General features: G+C 43.0%; 1 protein-coding gene across 1 annotated transcript in view; it reads left to right on the forward strand.

Moving 5' to 3' along the window:
• PAFAH2 (platelet activating factor acetylhydrolase 2) overlaps nucleotides 1-3,892 on the forward strand; it is a 184,525-nt gene extending 180,633 nt beyond the window's left edge. Inside the window, exon 12 of the mRNA XM_085647793.1 lies at nucleotides 1,653-3,892. Coding sequence (XP_085503919.1) covers nucleotides 1,653-1,747 — 95 coding nt within the window. The 3' untranslated portion in view covers nucleotides 1,748-3,892. The remainder of the gene's footprint in view (nucleotides 1-1,652) is intronic.
• The last annotated feature ends 14,135 nt before the right edge of the window (nucleotides 3,893-18,027 follow it).

Below are 18,027 nucleotides of genomic sequence, written 5' to 3' on the forward strand. Positions count from 1 at the left end.
CAATAGCAAAAACTTCATAATACTTATCAATGTACAACACAATGCACATTTGTGCACAACTGCTCATAGGTTCACATACTTCATCTCTCAATGTCCTATAGCATCACATACTTTATCTCTCAATGTACAACACCACACTTCGAGACCAAAAAGTACATTCCACACCTCTCTCTCCCTCTCATGCTTTCAAATGCACATCCCACACGTTCTGTTCTTGGCAAAGCTGTCCTACTCCGTGACAGCTCCCACTGAAAGACTGCAAGATTACAAGAAAGGAACTTTTAAGAGAAACAGGCATATGCAGGACATCGTTCATTCAGGCTAGGATAAAATACCACACCAAAGTCAATTAAAATAATGGTAGTCAAAGGTCATCACAGGGTGTCAGACCACAAGAGTGCCTCTAGCACTACAACACGGCCGAGGGGGGCTAGGACAGACAAAGCGGAAAGGATAGTGCAGACACGAGGAAGGGCAGCAAAAGAACTGCAGAGAGGAATTCAGGTACACAGGGCTGGAGGACATCACACAGAGCAGATAAGAGAGCATTTTCCGATTGAACAAGATAACTCACACAGGAGACAATAAACACTGAACAGAGAGGACAGGGCATGCAGACCAGAAAGGAAAGCACACCCAGAATAAGAGAATAGTATACACTGGCAAGGGATGATAGCACAGACAGAGCAGTGAGTACACAACAGACTGTTTAGGAAGGATAGCACACCCGGACCAAAGTCGACATCACAGAAAGAGAACAGGGGGCAGTACTGACAGAGGTGGGATGGCAGACCAGGGAGCACACAGGGAACAGGCTATGCAGAACACAGAGCTGATGAGACCGTCGATATGACAAAGACAGCATCACACCAGGAGCAAATTATTATATATATTTTTTTACTTGGTTTATACACAGAATTTCTACATATAAACAGGTCAGGGGATCCCACCCTCATATGTTTACACGCACCGAAAGGGCTAGAGAGGCAGGTTCAATAAGTGACCTCAGAAAAAGGGAGCACCGCTGACGAGATACAGATCACCTATGTCAGGAGAAACAAAAACTGCCTGATGATCTAGAAATGTGGAGATCTTTCACTCGGGTATTTTGTTTCCTAATTGTGACAGCATTCCCTCAACTATGTCAGAATGGGTAATAGGGAAACAGAAGAAGCCGGAACAACGTGGCAGGTACACCGGAAAGCACTGTCATCAGATGGTAAATTAACAGTCTATTTAATCCATGGAATATACTTATACTGGAGAGCCAATTTTAGTGGTAAGTAACCTTTTCTTGCGTATGTTTTCCTTTTGCAATATGCTGAGCATCTTCAGACTTCCTATAGAGGTAGGAGTAGGACGCCCTAAAGGGCCATACAGTGTCAGGAAAGGAAAACAGTTTTGAGACTTATTGTAACATCTTTCACCGGATGACCCCTTGAATCTGAGAAGATCTCTACAAATTACTTGAGCCTAGCATGGGCTAGAGGACTTGTGCTTGCGATCCGTTTCCAGCCTACAAGGGCAAAGGGGAAGCTAGGCTTCTGACCATTTTTGAGAGCCACTGCGTGTTGTTCTATGTTTGCACTTATAATTTGATGTTAGCTGTTATTGGCTTTGCTAACCCAACCATGATCTCTCTGTCTTTGTAGGTCTGCAGGAAGGTGCCCATCAGTGGACGGACGTTGTTGATGGTTTTGCTGGACATGTTGTTCTTGGTGATCCTTTCTTGCAGTCTAGCCTTTAGTAGAGAGCGCTTCCATCAATAACTTCTCAGACCATTATACATTTGTTTTTTTTTGATGAGTTGTTACTTGGGTTTTGTCTTTGAAATCAATTTTAAAAGTAATCACTGCCCTGTGAACTTGGACGAGGCAATTAGAACAAAGACACTGACTTTTGCCAGAATGCACATATCTCCAAAACTGTAAACAAATGAGTTAGTGGTGCTTGGATTTCCAATTCCAGGCCAAACCTCAGTTATTGCTCAGAGGACGGACCTCTATGTTTATCAGCAAATGTCTAAAGCCTTTGTAAGTCCTGTTTAAGGTACTCCCCAAGTGATGGTCTAAACTAACTAAGAACAAGAACATAATTGAGAACTGAAGACTTCCAAAGACTATGGGATGCAGTGTGGTACAGTGACAAGCTGGTCTTTTCCTGTGGGTGAGCTGTAGTTCCACAAAAAAAGAAACTAAGGCAGTTTTCTCCTCATCAAGTTTTATTTTTCAAAATATGACTATTTTCTTTTTAGACATGTCTTATGAAAAAGCATAATGTGTGCAAAATATCACATTGTTAAAATTGTTTCTAATCACAATACAAAGTCTGCAGCCTTTGTGCTTCTATTCCGAAGCAGACATTGCTGTGAGCTAAAACTGGGAAAAGCTTTGACTCTTCTGAGACTTCTTTGGAGTCGGTGCGCCAGACAGAGAAACAAATGCTATAGTGACTGCCAAGGCATTCATCCTGTAAGAGGAACACATGTTATAGTGACTGAGCCGAGGGACACACAACATAATGAATGTGTGCTTTAGTGACTTCCCACGTGGGCGCACCGCTAGAGGAGCACGTGCTGTTGTGGTTTCTCATAGTGTAACACACCATGTGAGGATCATGGGCTGCATCAACTACTCAGGCTGATGCACAGGAGCAGGAACATGTGCATATTTACTGCCACAGTGAGCACACCTTATGTACAACCTATGCTAAAGTGAGTACCCAGGTCGATGGGCTAGTCGAGGAGTGTATTCAGTAGCACTACCCAGGTGGAATGTGTGAGTAACAGTGCCACAGTGGTGGTGAAACATCCAACCAATGATGGTAGAGTCTAAATCTGCAAACAAGGTTACCTTCTGAAGAGAACATTGTTGATTTGAATCAGTAATGCCAAAATTCCTGTGCCTTAAAATGATTAAAATGTATCATATGATCATGAAGCCTGGCTACTTTTTTGTTGTTGTTCCAACAGCAACTATGGTGTCAGTTAGAACAAACTCCTTGCTAGGTTGTATATTCCACATGTCTCCGCTTTATATTCACTGCAAATTTTGCTGTTAGACTTGTGTGTTTTCAGTACAAGGGGAGACTATTGTTTGTTCTCCATAACAAAATAAGCATTTGCAATGCAGTCAGTCTCGCATTTGTGAAAGTTAGAGCTATTGGCGTTGTAAATGTTTTGTACTTATGTTGTCCAATGTTACCTTTCTTTCTGAAATTAACACGTTTAATATTTCAAACAGTGCAACAATAGGCAACTTTTCCTTTCAAACTGAGATTTTGCTAAGTAAATTGGGCAAAGTATTTTGTTTCGTGGCACATGTGAAACGACAGGGAAAGCTTCAATGTTAACGTTATACCCTATACCTCTGTGAGCATCTGTTGAAGCCACGCAGTGACCCACTAGATTTGGCAGTTTCTACAGAGCAAAGCCTGGAGGAGTTTTACAAGCTCGATATTCACTCTATTAAAGTAAGCGGGGGAGGAGGTCGACAGTTTCCAGCCCCTGGAGCCATTTATAGTGGCTCTGTAATGCTAAACGCTGCTTCATAAAAGAAAGGTCTTCCGGCTACATGTGTCAGCTCAACTCCACTTGCTGCCTAAACGTTTTCCCGCTTGCTATAGGTGAATCAGTGAGATGCAAGGTTTTTTCTCCCGCCCTCCCTCCCTGTTTGTAGAGGGGGGGGGGTTTCATCCCCCCTTTCAGGAGGCTGTTTTTCATTGGACACAGGTGCGCTTAGGGGGAAATTTGTACATTGGGCGTCATTTAAGCAGGTGCTGGCGTTTTTCTTGGTAACTAATTGTTTATATTGTTTACAGGTTAAGTTTAAGGCCAAAGGAAATGTTTGTTGTAAAGTGTACCTGTCTTCAATAAAGCAGTCTTTTCCACACATATAGAGCTTTTTGTGGTCTGTGCTGCTCCCCCCTTTGGCCCAAAAGGGGGTTAGGGTAATTACGGTGAACATGCCGGCGCCTCTCCATCCAGAAATAGAGCGGCTGGAACGCGGACAACAGTTTTGAAGGTAAGGCGCGGTGGCACCCAATGTGAGAGGTGCAAAGTCTTTGTGCTACTGCAGAATTTCTGGCATGTTGTTTGCTGGTGAGCGAGTGCAGCAGCCTCCCACGGCTGTGATCAGAGGCAGAGCTGCCGCTCGCTCTGTCTCAGCCTGCAGGTTTGCGAGCCCGCATGCTCTTTGAAGCGCTCTTTGAAGCGCTCTAATAACAACAATAGCCGGGAAATAAACAAAACAAGGTACTCTGATAATATCAGAGCTTTATGGGACAAATCTGCGGGCACTCCCTTTGAGGGGATTAAGGTGAACACGCCGCCTCTCTATCCAGAAATGGAGTGCCGGAATGCGTACAACTGTTTTGGGGGTAAGGCACAGTGGTACCCAAAGTGAGAGGGGCAAAGTCTTTGTGCTAAAGAGTAGGTGAGACCCAAAGTAAGAGGGGCAAAGTCTTTGGGCTACAGAGTCGGTGCCACCCAAAGTGAGAGGAGCAAAGTCTTTTTACAGTGCCACCCAAAGTGAGAGGAGCAAAGTCTTTTTACTACCTCAGTACCTCTGGTGTGTTGTTCATTGGTGAGTGGGTGCAGCAGCCTCCCGTGGTGATGATTAGAGGTGGAGCTGCTGCTCGCTCGTTCTCACCCTGCAGGTTTGCAAGACTGCGGGCTCTTTGAAGTTCCCACATGTGTATCGGAGTTGTCATGGTGGAGCGGAGGGAGGGGGTCGGGCAGAACAGCAAATTCTGCAGGAGGAGAAGGGAGGAAGCCTTGCACCTGATAGTGCACAGTTCAGCCTGAACATCACAAACAAACATGACTCCCGTCATGCCCCACCCCTGAAGCACACGTCAGCTCAACAGGCAGGAGATCGCTGGGGTGCTGTTGGGCAGGAGGAAGAGGACAGGGCAGATGTAGATAAAGAAAAATAAACACATGCTCTTGGGGTAAACCACGTCCGACAGTTGATCTCGGTCTTCGCCTGAACAGCAAAAGCGACGAAATGACAATTATGGCCCTGTTTACACAGAAGTTTGGAGGAGTGCGAACACAGAGCTCTTTCTTTTGTTAACTGCTCTTAAACAAGTGAAAACTTCCATTAGCAGTTGCTGTAATGGGACAAGTGAAATGATACATGTAACAGGGACAATCATCATGGGAGGTTACCAAAGACTAAACACGAGGGACTATTAAGCATATTCACCAAACAAAAGCAGGCATTTAGGAAGGACAGTAAAAGGAGCCAATAAAAAAGATGGGTGGTGCTTCAAGCCCACATCTAGATACAACATGTTTCAAAGAGAGAACATGCGCTGCCTACGTGAGACCTAAAAATGGGTCAGTGTGTCCTCACTGTAGTAGTGCAATCCAAGTTCTGAATTAGATGATAGTTTGTTCTCACTGAGACAGTAGATCAATGTGTGTTCTCACTACGAGAAATTAATCTGTGCCCTGCCTGAAGGGCTAGATCAGAGTGTGCCGGATATCTAGTAGTAGATTAGTGCATGTACTACATGTAGCATTTGAGCATTGTGCCCCCACAAATGGAGTAAGGCTCTGACGCTTTACTGAGTAGGGGCCTTATTTTGAATACGCCTGCTTAGCAAAGTTTTTGTTTTTCTAAAACAAACTTCCAAAGCTGGTGTTTGTTATTGAAGAATAAAAGAGAAATGTCCTTTACAAGCTGAGAGTTTCCACCCAGCATATGGGGGTAATGTCTTTGTGGTTTTACGTTCGAGACTGCCAGGGTTCCCCTGGTATGCCCAAACAGTAAAAATGTATAATGGAACAACTCCCTTCAACAGAGATCACATTCTGTTGTACCTTGACTGACAGCCGTCAGTCAAAGGTTTTCACCAGCAGAGCCTTTGGGGGCACCATCATCAGAAACAAGGCATTTTACCTGACTCTAATAGAGGCGAGTTGCCGCAAGTTTGGTGTACTGGTTATCCACTGCTTTTTGACCGATGTCCCACATCTAACAAACTCTAAATCAGGCCCGAAATATTGAAGGAGTAGGAGTCCAGTTCAAATCCACCAAACAACTAGCATTGGTGTAACTACGATGTATGAGGTGGCAGTATGAGCAATGCAGAAGTCTTGGATTCAGGGTTTTCTTTTACATGTTTAGTGCCGTCGGGCAAGCAGTGCTCAGCTAAGTACATGGGAACTGAAAGTTTGATAGTTTAATCTCCTGTTTACTATTTGCATAAATGTTCTGATGTGAGAGGGGTGCTGCAGAGAGACAACAGTGTGAAGTAAGGATCCATAGGCCCTAATTACAAGTTCAAGGCTAAATTCTGATCCCTGTGCTAGCACGTGTCGACACAGGGATCAGAATTACAAGTTGTGTGATCATTATCACATCCTCGCAGTTTTACCCTGATTGATAGATTCCGTCAGGTCAAATATGCCAAAATTTATGGTGGGAAAAGGCCCATAAAAAGGCAAACCGTGGAATTCGGTGTGTTAAATACCGATTCTGCATGTTATGCCTTTTTTACAAGTTAATATGTCGAAATAGGAGGTATTCAACACGTGGTAGTTGGTAGATAAACCTGAAGTAATGGTATTGTTTACGTGTGGTAAGTACCTCACCTTGTTCAGCCTTACTTGTATTGAGGGTCATAGTCTAGCAGTTTCCCACTTCCTGGGTCACACATTATATTGTGTTTTTATTAGTTTGTATTTACCCTTGTCTAAACATATAACAAGTCCATTCCATTCTATGCCTCTGAGAGTGCTCAACTTCACCTGTACCAGCTGAAGTCTCAGGCTTTAAGTCAGCAGTGCAGCCATACTCCTGGGAGACCGCTCTGCGTAGTGTCCACAGATGAGGGAGAAATTGGACAATATGACTATATGAGGCTTTGAGCCGAGAGACGATAAACAGAGAGATGGTCACATTAGAAAAGAGGTGCTGGCAAATTATATTCTTACTAGAATATCGGCCTCGGTTACATGGCTCTGAACGTGGAGAAAAGGTTATTTTTTGGTGCAATGGGCTGCTGTATGCCGAAGCCTTAACACCCCACCATAAAATGTTTGTGGTTATTAATGGGGTAATTTAGACCCTGGCACGGGACCGGCCCCCCTATTGAGAGATCCTCACTTAATTGGCCGGATCGCTGTGCTATAAAGGGGGCTGCAGCCACCCTGCTTCTTTCACCTAATTTAAGATCTGTCAAGCAGATGCCATATTTAAAGTGCCCGCCCAGCATTCTTTTCTGTATTGAGAAAATAAACTCCCAAAGTGGGAGTTTGTTTCTCCCCATTCAAAAATGTCCATGTCCCATTACCAACAAGGGAAGAAGAAATGAGTGGCAGGGGCCCCTGTCCTAAACAACCATCACTTTAACCTGGAGGCTTTGTGGCAGATCCTTATTAGAGCCATTGGAGGGTCCGCCAGTGTAAACCTGCCGTCTCCCCTGACTCATAATTGAGTGGGAAAAAGCATATTTGATGGGGAAAGAGGACCACCAAATTACAATGGCCCTCATGCTCCACCTTATTCTAAGTCTTTCATAATAGAGCTTGGTGCTATAGCCCATTATACTTCTTTGCCTGGACCGTTGGGTGCAGCCAAGATTCATGAAAGAGTGCTGCCCAACTCGATCTGGAAGGTTTACTAAACAATGCCAAAGGCTAATTTTCAAAGGAAGGCCTCCGTAGAAGAGGTGACCATTTGGGATCGGGATGGATTAAATAATTACCTTTAGAATTCGAGAGGTTCTCAAGCCATTTTAAGAAACAAGTTTTATTCCTATTGTATTATGGTCCCTGAGGTGAGCATTATGGATCAGGGTTTGAGGATCGTTGTTGAACCTAACCGTGTGGAGTAATACATCTCAGCACTACGATTTTTTTAACACTTTATTGAAAACTTTTCATTTCAAACAACATATAGGCATAGAGATACTTGGTACAAACATGTCTTCAAGTACGGTTTAGTTTTAGCGATGTAGATCCACGCCATACTTGGCAAATGCAACTTATAACCACTGAGCCAACAGTTTATGTGATAGCTTTAATGTTACCTTTAAGAGGTGCCAAACCCCATGCTGAAAGACATGGGGCAGGTTTGGAGAAATGTCTTCTGTGTTTGCTGGTGGAGTCCACCCAGGGAGGCCCAGGAGTTAGCCCCTCTACTGTGACAGCTCCAAGATCAACCGGATCTAATAAAATGTCACTAGAAAGGTGGATTTAATAAGTGAAGAATTTAGAATTTCAACACATTCTGTACTTCAAGAAGTTATGTCAGAACACTCAGCATGTCCTATCAACACAACTCAATGCCTCCCAGCTATATAGTTGTGTCTCAGACACATCAAATGGAATCTTGCTTAATCAGTATGCCTTTGAAGCCCCTTACTATTGAGCAGCATTGGCAACTGGAGGCTCCTTTGACAGTAGGAGAACTCAATAGAGCAATTGATCAACTGGCCAGAGGGATAACTACTGGTTTGGATGGGTTCCCAGTTGAGTGGTATGCCTGCTTCAGGTCACACTTCACCCACCCAGTTGTTGAAGTTATATACCAGGTTGCAGGACAACAGGGCACTTTGCCTCAATCAATGAGAGAAACAATTATTATAGTGCTACCAAAGGCAAATCGGGACTTGCTGAATGTTCAATCATATCGTCTGTTTCCTCTTGTGAATCTGGTCTTCAAAATGCTGAGTAAAGCACTGGCGAATAGGCTTTTGCCAGTGTTTACAGACATGGTGCTTTAGGATCAAAACAGGGATTTGTCCCTTGTCAAAATGCATTTCTTAGTCTGAGGAGGTTGAATTATATTATGCACAGGTCTTTAATTAAAAGGAACTAATTGGATGACCTTTCTTGATATAGATATAGAAATGGTTTTTATACCTGTTACATGTTCTCACGAGACTGGGACTGGGTACTGTGTTCAGAACTGGGTTGGGCTGTTGTATGAGGAACCCAAGACTAGGGCCAAACAGGAGCTACATTTTATACCCTTCGGAAATGGAATGGGGGATACAACAAGGATGCCCCTTGTGGTTGATGTTATTTGCCCTGACTGTGGAGCCTCTAGCGTGTATACTGAGACAGAAAGGACCGAGTTGACAAATTAAATTAGACAAACAATGGCATGTTATTACCCATTATGCCAGCAACGACCTCTTGTATTAAAGTGGGGATTACCCACCATTGATTGATGTGGCAAGTACTGGGTGAGTTGAGGGTGAAGCTTGTGCTCAGAATTATTTGGAGAGGCTCATGTTTCTTCCTGCTCCGTCTGTGTTTGGATGGGGCACGCTTGCGCTTCATTGGGGCACAGGTGCAGTGAGTGTTATGGAACAGGGGCAATGTGGTATGGAAGTGAGTGTGGGATATAGCCAGAATTGTTTGGGCCCATGTCAGTCCTTTCACCTCCTCACTTAGGTAGTACCATGAACTTGGCTGGCCTGCGTTGGCCCACAAATGTTATTATTAGAGATAAAAATATTTAAACGAAATGAGGTCATGCGTTACCCTCAGGTTTAGTTTATTAGTCTTCCAATGCTTGTATGCCTTTGTAGACAGAATTACTTGTTTACTGGTTTTATTGTTTATTATTATGGCATTGTACAGCTTGGATCATTGGACTTGGAAACCAGATAATATGTATCAATATTGTTTTAAAAGGATTTCAATGCAACTATTGATATGTATGGTGTGGGTAAAACCTCGTAAATAGGATAAAGAACTATAAAAAAAATACCAAAGGCCTATACCCAGCAAAAAACGTTAGGCACGACTTAGGCTTTAGCGTACGGTACTCCATCCATAGAGGTTGGATGATTGCTTTACTTCCACCACCTTAATAGACTACCCCCATCCAAATTTAGAGATGACTGACAGCCCAGCAGTCATCTCTGTATCTTGAAAGGAACTGCCGTCACAGCGGTTCCATTAAAGATACAAAAAGTTTAGGGGACGGCTGTCGTTGGTTTTGAAAAAACTTTAAAACTTTTTTTGTTTTTCAGAAACTCCCAAAGTGGGAGTTTGTTTCTGAAAAACAAAAAACTGATGACCCCACACGCTAGGATTTTCTTCAAAAGCATAGGAGTCTTTGTTTTTATTTGTCTCTCCCCACCAGGAGTTGCATGTAAGTAACAGACAGAAACAAATGATATAAACCACCTAACCTAAATAGGGTGGTGGTGTAATGCCGTCCCTCTAACAGCCCGTACTCCGTTGGGCAGTCGGAGGAAGCTTTCCATCATCAGTACCAATGGCGGTTCTGTCAATGGAAAGCTTACGGTTCGCTCGACTCTAAATAAGGTGAACAGACAGAGAGTTTGGTGGACATGGTTAGCTGTAGCATTTGCTACAGAGTATTATGCTTGCCAAACTCTAATCTATGTACTTATCATCATTGACAGCTAGGACAGCATCCTACATTGTGAGGCATGAGGGAACACATAAATGGGCTAATTGTGAGTAATTGGAGCAGCTTACCAGACTGCTGGGTGAGCACAGGCCCTCGGCTCCTCCCACCCTTTGAAGGTCTGCCCCTCAAAGATTCATGCCTGCCCGAGAGGCACCATTTTGCCAAAATTGTATTCCGTACGGTGACTTTCACTTTCTGCAAAACTGAATGAAGGCCAGACCGCCATGTTGTTGCAGGGCGAGTGGGTGGGTTTTATTTGTCTTTGAAGGAACAAACCTAAAAAGTTAGTTTTGTTTCTGAAAAGCAAAAACCAATGGCCCTGGCTTGAGGTGAGTTTTCTAACTGCACACCAAGGTTCTGGATCAAAGGTTCTGCCCTAAATAGGGGTCATCCCAAACTAGTGAAGGCTCAGTGATCTGCAGGCCACCACCAAAGATGTGACTGCCAGCAGAAACTCCACCAGTCAATCAGCTGTTCCCATCCTCTAAATGAGGCAGAAAACTGTAGGTTTAGTGTTGTACGAGCCAAACCCTTAATTAGGCCCTTAGTCCTGACTTGTCAACCTGAACATATCGTGTGCAGGCATATACATACTAGCTTGTGAGATTGGCTACGAGGAGTCCATCATTCCAACATTAAAACCAGCATATCTGTGGATTGCTTTTCATTGTTTTATTTTACTCTGTTGCAATCAGATCCCCTATGGAGAGGGTGGAAGTTAAGGTTGTATGAATGCTGGACTTCTATGTCACACAACTTCAGAAGCTGATACTCCTAAAATGGTGGATCATTCTCAATTCAAGATTATGCATAGACCTATCGGATGGGCTCCAATACTTTAGTATAAAGCATGTCTTGAGCATGATTCTAAGGCTTCAAACAACCATCTGTCCGTCAAACACAACTTGTGGAGAAAAGAGCAAAATCACATCATATGGGTTAAACTTGTCGCTCTCGAAGTTCACCTAAAAGGAGCTGAGGTTGGGCAAAAGAGGGTGACTAGAAGGATATAAAAATAGCCGCCAGCAGGACATCCTGGCAAAGCAGTCTACTGTGTACTGATCTAGTGCATTAACAGCAGAAGTTTCAGCTATCGGAGCAACAGAGAGAGCACAAACGAGAGCGCACTCACCTCCAGCTAGCGCTGAGAGAGATGGCAAGAGAGACCCTCAGACCAAGCCAGTTATAGCTGTTATTCCATAATATGTGGAGGATTAGATAAAATGGTCTCTTCCTGCCACATTTGAATGCTTCTATGCTGCCACAAAGCTCCCTTACCCAGATATGCCACCTATCATATTCAGTTTCCTTACTGAAAAAAACAGAAAAGATGCAGCGAGGGGTGGGAAGGAGTTGCAAAGTGTTTTTAAAGCATGTGTTTCTTACCAAGTATGACCACACTACTTCTAGTGATTCCGGAATTTCAGGCTGATAGTTCCAACGGTGCAGAAGCCTTTACAGACATGGGCCACAAGTGAAAGAAGGGCCTCGATCTGTTCTTAAGAATGGAGTGTTTTACTTTAAAAGAGCTATCTGACTTGATGAAGTTGGAACCGTTATCATCATGTGAGACAGTGATCTAAAGTGTCTTTCAATGAATGAGTCATGGATCTCTTAAAATAAAGGATGTTCTCATTAAGACCATTTTCTGTGAAACCAGTAGATTGCTCCTGCGTCAGTGAGAAAGAGCCATGGAAAGGCTTGTCTGGAAATCTTAATTGCCCAAAAATGTGGAAAAGGCGTTACAGCCATCCTAAACACACTTCCTGCCACCAACATTCTGCCCCCTTCAGTTCATCGAATAATTCAGTCCCACCACACCTAGAGATGCCCAAACCACAATACCAAAACATACCATTCCGGGACAATGGAAACCTGAGAACTGTGTGGAAGTCCCTCAGACAACACCACAGGACAACGTTATTGGCAAATTGACATGTAACAATTTCAAGGTGCTTGAGTGATCAAGTGAGATGATGGTGCAGTTCAAGAACAACGCAAAATAAATATGTAAAAACCGTCAGAATCTGACTGTACAACAGATTTCATAACAAAGAAGGAGAGAGATAATCAGTCTAGTCCAATATCAGCAGATTTGTCCTTCATAGACAGGCCAGAGCAAATTCTGTAGATGGGTATATTTCTGTCTTGTACTGTAAATGTAGCCCCCTTGCTTGTAGAGAGCCCCCTTGCTTGTAGAGAAAGGCGTTCGCCAAGGCTGCGTCCTGGCCCCGAACCTCTTTTGCCTCTTCTTCAACGGCTTGATTCGCTGATTGCAGGGAAGGACATTGACTCCCCCAGATTAGCGGATCGTAAAATACCTCAATGATGTTCGCAGATGACACCTTCCTGCTTTCGAAATCACCCATGGGAATCCAGAGGGCCCTTGACATCTTCAGTGTTTTTTGTAGAAACCGGAGTCTGGAAATTACTCTTCAAAACTCCAAGTATATGGTGTTCAATGAGAGCAATAGTACCTGCCCAAACCCCTGCCTGGATGGAAGACCACTAGAGAGGGTATCCATCTTTGAGTACCTTGGGATCACGCTCACTGAGAAAATGGACTGAGGTGCGCAAATAAAGAAAGTCTAAAGTTGCCCCAGACAACGGGGGGCCTCACAAAGGTACATGGGAGCCGCACGCACAAATCTGTTGGCCCGGCGGTGGAAAACTATAAAGTACAAGCCAGGGGCGCTTCCTTCTATGGTGCTGAAATCTGGGGTCACTGCCCATCTGGCTCCTTATCGAGCATCGAAAATTCCTACGCTAGGCAACTAGTGGGTCTCCCCTCTAGCTCCCCATCAACACCTCTCTGAATGGATCTTGGGATCAGACCTATCACAGACCAAGCCGCTCTTAGACCCCTTTTATTTTGGCGACGTCTGTGGAGCACCCCTGAATTGGCTGCATACAGGGATGAGCTGAGTGAAGTTATGGGCTTACTCGGTGTGGGCGCATTATCATGGTTTGCATTTATTAGGAATACCTGTGAGGCAATGGGCAGGGGTAACCTGTGGAATAATGCAGAAGAAACTTGCCTCGTGACTTCTAGGAAGGTTATGATGGAAAGTTATAGAGAACATTAACTCGCACATCTACACAGGAGGTCTACATCTGGCCGACTGACCATTGGGTTTTTGGAAGTAAAAGATCAATACAGACTAGAACTTGTTCTGGACGATATCCAGCCGCTCCTTGCCAAGAAGCTATACCTGCAATTCAGACATGGGGTGCTCCCGCTGCATACCTTTACAAACAAGTGCGCGGGTCCATCCAATTGGGGTTGCCCAGCCTGCAATAACACAGACGAGACGGAATATCATGTGTTTTGTCAAGGTTATAAGAGCGCAAGGTCTTGATGGCTGCTTCAGCTGTGTAGAAACTTGGGGTCCAGACATTGTAGCAAGGTCTTTAGGCTACTGAAATATGATACCCACATGCCTATTGTGTTTTCTATTTCACACTTTCTATTCTCTATGTGATGTACCCACAGAGCCATCATAAAGAAGATCCCATAGACCTATCTAGCTCATCGCTATTTTCATGCAAATTGAGCCCCGTTCTTTTCCCTTTTAAAAATGTTATGATATCAGTTGATGACTTTTTTATGATCCTCTTTTTAACTATTATGTGTTGTATAAACTGTTGTTTTTATATTTCTCCATTTTTAGCCATTGTTGAATGCTGCTAGGCGAGGCTCACCATGACAGTTTTAAAAATTTTAGTTTTGTGTAATTGTAAAGGTCTCCGTACAGCCCAAGTCTTGCACTTTAGAGAGTGCAGTTTAAGAACAAAGCAAAAACCTTCTTGCTGCTGAAGTGTTGCACATGCACTTTACTGATACTTCCAAACAATGCAAATGCCATCATGTTGCCCAAAGTATTGCACGAGCACTTTACTGAATTTCATATTTGAGTGAAGATGGCTCCATGTAAAAGCCACCTCACTGGTCATACATATGCACCTTTTTGAACCGTACCGCCTGACTAATGTAAAGGCCTTATGTTGCCCGTATATCGCACAAGTATTTTATGGCCCATATACCCATGGTCTAGTACATGGCACGTTGAGGCTGGTGAGTGGGAGAGATGATCTCGCTATGTAAATACGATGGGAATTCTATATTAATAATGTACTATCTGGTTCCTCACGCAGAGCAATGGTTACTTTTTATGAGTTGAATGAAATGAATTGTATTTTTAATTGTACTTTTATGGCCATACAGGCCGAAATAAAGTTTTATGATGATGATGATGGTAAATGTAATATAGTTATCACAGACTAGGCTAAGGTTAGTTTTTGTCAAGTGCGGGTCTTCTGGGCGACACTTGGTGGGTCTTCTTAGTTCGAAGAAAGTGCCAGATGCCAGAATGATAACAGAAAATTCAGCAATGCTTCAGAAAATAATCCAGTAAGAAGGACAAAAAACTGAATTCCAGAAAAAAAAACTTTTTGCTGACCAGATGAAGGACGAAGTGTACGAAAAGAGATAAGCAGGAACTGAAGATTACGTGGAGACCACGAAGTCCAGGGAGCAGGCAACAATTCAGGAACAATTGCAGGACAACTGGACTTGCTATGGAACTCTCTTAAATAGAGAAGAACAGGATATGACATAATTTAAAAGATTCCACCATCTTGGACTGGAAAGGTAAGTTCAGGAGCATTAAAAAGAAAAAGAGAACATGCATGGATGAATAATCAACATTAAAAACTAAGAATCTTGTATATATAAACAACTCCAGAGAAGAAAAAAACACGTTCTGATAAGAAACGCTTTATTTCACGATGGCCACCAGCACGGCTGCCATTACTTTGCCGCTAAGTTATGCCACGTGGTCGGCCTCTGAGAGGGGCTGCTGTGGGGAAGTGCGCGGGGCGAGTGTGCCGCTAAGGAGAGCTGCCGCGGGACCCAAGGTAAGGAAGGTATTCCTAACAGTTTTCAGCATATACTCCAAAAGTACTCTATGAAAAAACAGTTACTGCTTAAGAACGTCAATATTCACTTCATGGCCTCGACTATGATGGCCTCAGTATTTGAGTTATCTATTTCTCTCAATAAATAACTAATCTCAGGCCATTGTTGTTTATCAGATGTGATAAATTACACTGATTACAGGTTTCCCCATTTTAGTGGGGTATAGCATGTGGATTTTGGTGCTTGATGCATCAAAAATCGCATGTTAAAGGATTTACCAGACATTTTTCACCTGGTAAATTTGTTACGCTTGACCGAGTGAAATTCATTGAGAGAGCAATCCGACTTTCAGAATTTACTACAAACTCATTTTCCCAAGACCCTTGCAATCAGTGGTTTACACGGGTGTGGAAAGTTTACGCCCTGTGACTTTTGAAAGCAAGGCGTAAGACTTCCAGATGAATAGGACACTATGACACAAATTAGTAAAGAATCTTGGTATCTTGTGGGATATAATTCACAAAAGACAGACTTGGTAACCCTGCTAAAAGAAACTTGTGGCACTAAAGGTATGGATGCGCTTAACAAGCTCAACAAACTGTCTGAAAGCTTGTCAATTGTGGCTGTCAGGAACGCCTATAATACCAAAATTATTGGAACAAAAATCGGAATTATCAATAATGTGAAGTTTATTGCAACAGTTTATAGGCAATGCTTCTCATTTCCATTAAATTCAGAAACCCAGGTATCAGATTTTAATAGGTGCGATAATGATCAAATCCGAGGCTAGGTCATTTGCAATCGAGGCCTAAGTCGCTATGAGCAAAAGGTACATTGCAATTTGTAAGTGCCATTCAGAGTGGCAATGTAGACACTGTTGCTTCTTGTGATTCGGAAGGCGTGGGCGTGACAGGAACATCCTTCCTTATTGCACATCGCAATGACATGTTTCAATGTTTTAAGACCACAATTCTGGTTGCAAACAATTGATGACATACTGACTTCCCAAAGGGAGTAGTATTGTATTCACAAATGGGGCTCGTCCCACAAAGCCCTTCACATCACAACTGTGTTTTTCCACCCACTGTCCCTTTTGTATTTCCACCCCTGTTATTGTATGGAACACGTGCTGCACAAAAAGGGGTTTAACAAATGTGAATGCAGCTGTTGAAGCCTTCTCTCGCTTGCAGCTCTCTGTCCCGCAATCACAGACGCTTTTATAGATTTTGCCAAAACAATCCTGCCACATTAATATTCAACCAATAGGATTCTGCAAATCCTACTAAAAGGCTATGCTTCTTTCGGGCTGCAAATGGGTTGTACATCCGTTGCAGCCCAAAAATATTCTGAGGTCGCAAACCAGTCGCTGTTTTTGCACAGCCACTGCTCTGCGACCCGGCCACATATGAAAACTATTTAGTATTAAACACGTTTTTTCTAATTTTTTTTAAACTTCTGGTATTAAAGACAATGTTTGAAGCTGGTGCCTAACAAGACAGAAGAGTATTCTCAGGCTATGGATAGGCACCCTATTAGAAAAGAAATGCTATACGTTGTAGGCATCATTGTATATTCATGAAAATGTACAGCACTGTCTGAACCTCCCCTGGGTGCCTGACGTCAGATGCAATTATATGCACTCCAGAGTTGGCCATGTTCCAGGGCTTGATGTTGTTCACTGCTGGGCGGGGGTTTCCAAGAAGGGGAGGATATTATGCTGCTTGTGCAGGGAAGGTTATGAAACCATCTTGCGTGTTTTTTATTGCAGGGCCATGAGGGATCAGTGAATCCAGTGCATGTTTCCTGTATTGAATGCTATGATCACTGGCAGTAAGCTGGGTGAAACTGCTCACGTTAATGTAAGACTGGATATTAAATACAATGAACATTTGTGAACGTGCATGTTCTACAAATTATTTTAAGCGTGTTAGATTATGCGTAATAAAGACGATTAACATGGATGGCGGCTGGATGTATTACTTCTTGATCAATGTCTGAAGTTTTTAAATATACAATCATGTGCTGCATGTGCTTCTGGGAAAATATATACTTTAAAAAAGTGGTTCTGATGTTTTTTTCTTGTCGAACCTTTTTTGGCACATTGTTCTTTATTAATGGTTTTGTCCAGTTTGATGAAACCAAGCTTTCTTTTTTAAGGGGTTTCCCTTCTTGGCACCCCCCTTTCTTTAATGCCCATATGTCTTGTACCCTCCTGCTTTACTCGGTTTTGTACTTTTGCTCTTCTCCTAACCCATTTATGTTTTTCCCCATCCTATACATCCTCCCTGTTACTTCCCCCTTTTACTCCCTTCTATTCTTTTACCTCACCTTCCTTTAAGATCCATACGTTTTCTCCCCTCCTGCTTTACTCATTTTTTAAACAAATGTCCTTTATTATTTCCCCTACCCCTCTTTAAGTTTCCCAATCATACACCCTCTCCCCTGCTACTTCCCCTTCATTTTCTTTAATACTCATACGTCTTGTACCCTCCCACTACTTACCTTTTTCTTTTTTACTTTTATTACTTCTCCTACTCCTTTTACGTTTCCTCATCCTATACACCCTACCTGTGTTACCTTTTCCTCCATTACTCCCTTCTTTTACTTGATGACATATGCTGTTTCCATGAAAACATTCTATATTTGTGGAAAAGGCATTTCAGCATTTTGTCAGCTCTCTAATATGTAGTTTTCTCCACCTAATTT

Source organism: Triturus cristatus, chromosome 3_2 (genome assembly GCF_964204655.1).
Source record: "Triturus cristatus chromosome 3_2, aTriCri1.1, whole genome shotgun sequence".
Lineage (NCBI taxonomy): Eukaryota > Metazoa > Chordata > Amphibia > Caudata > Salamandridae > Triturus > Triturus cristatus.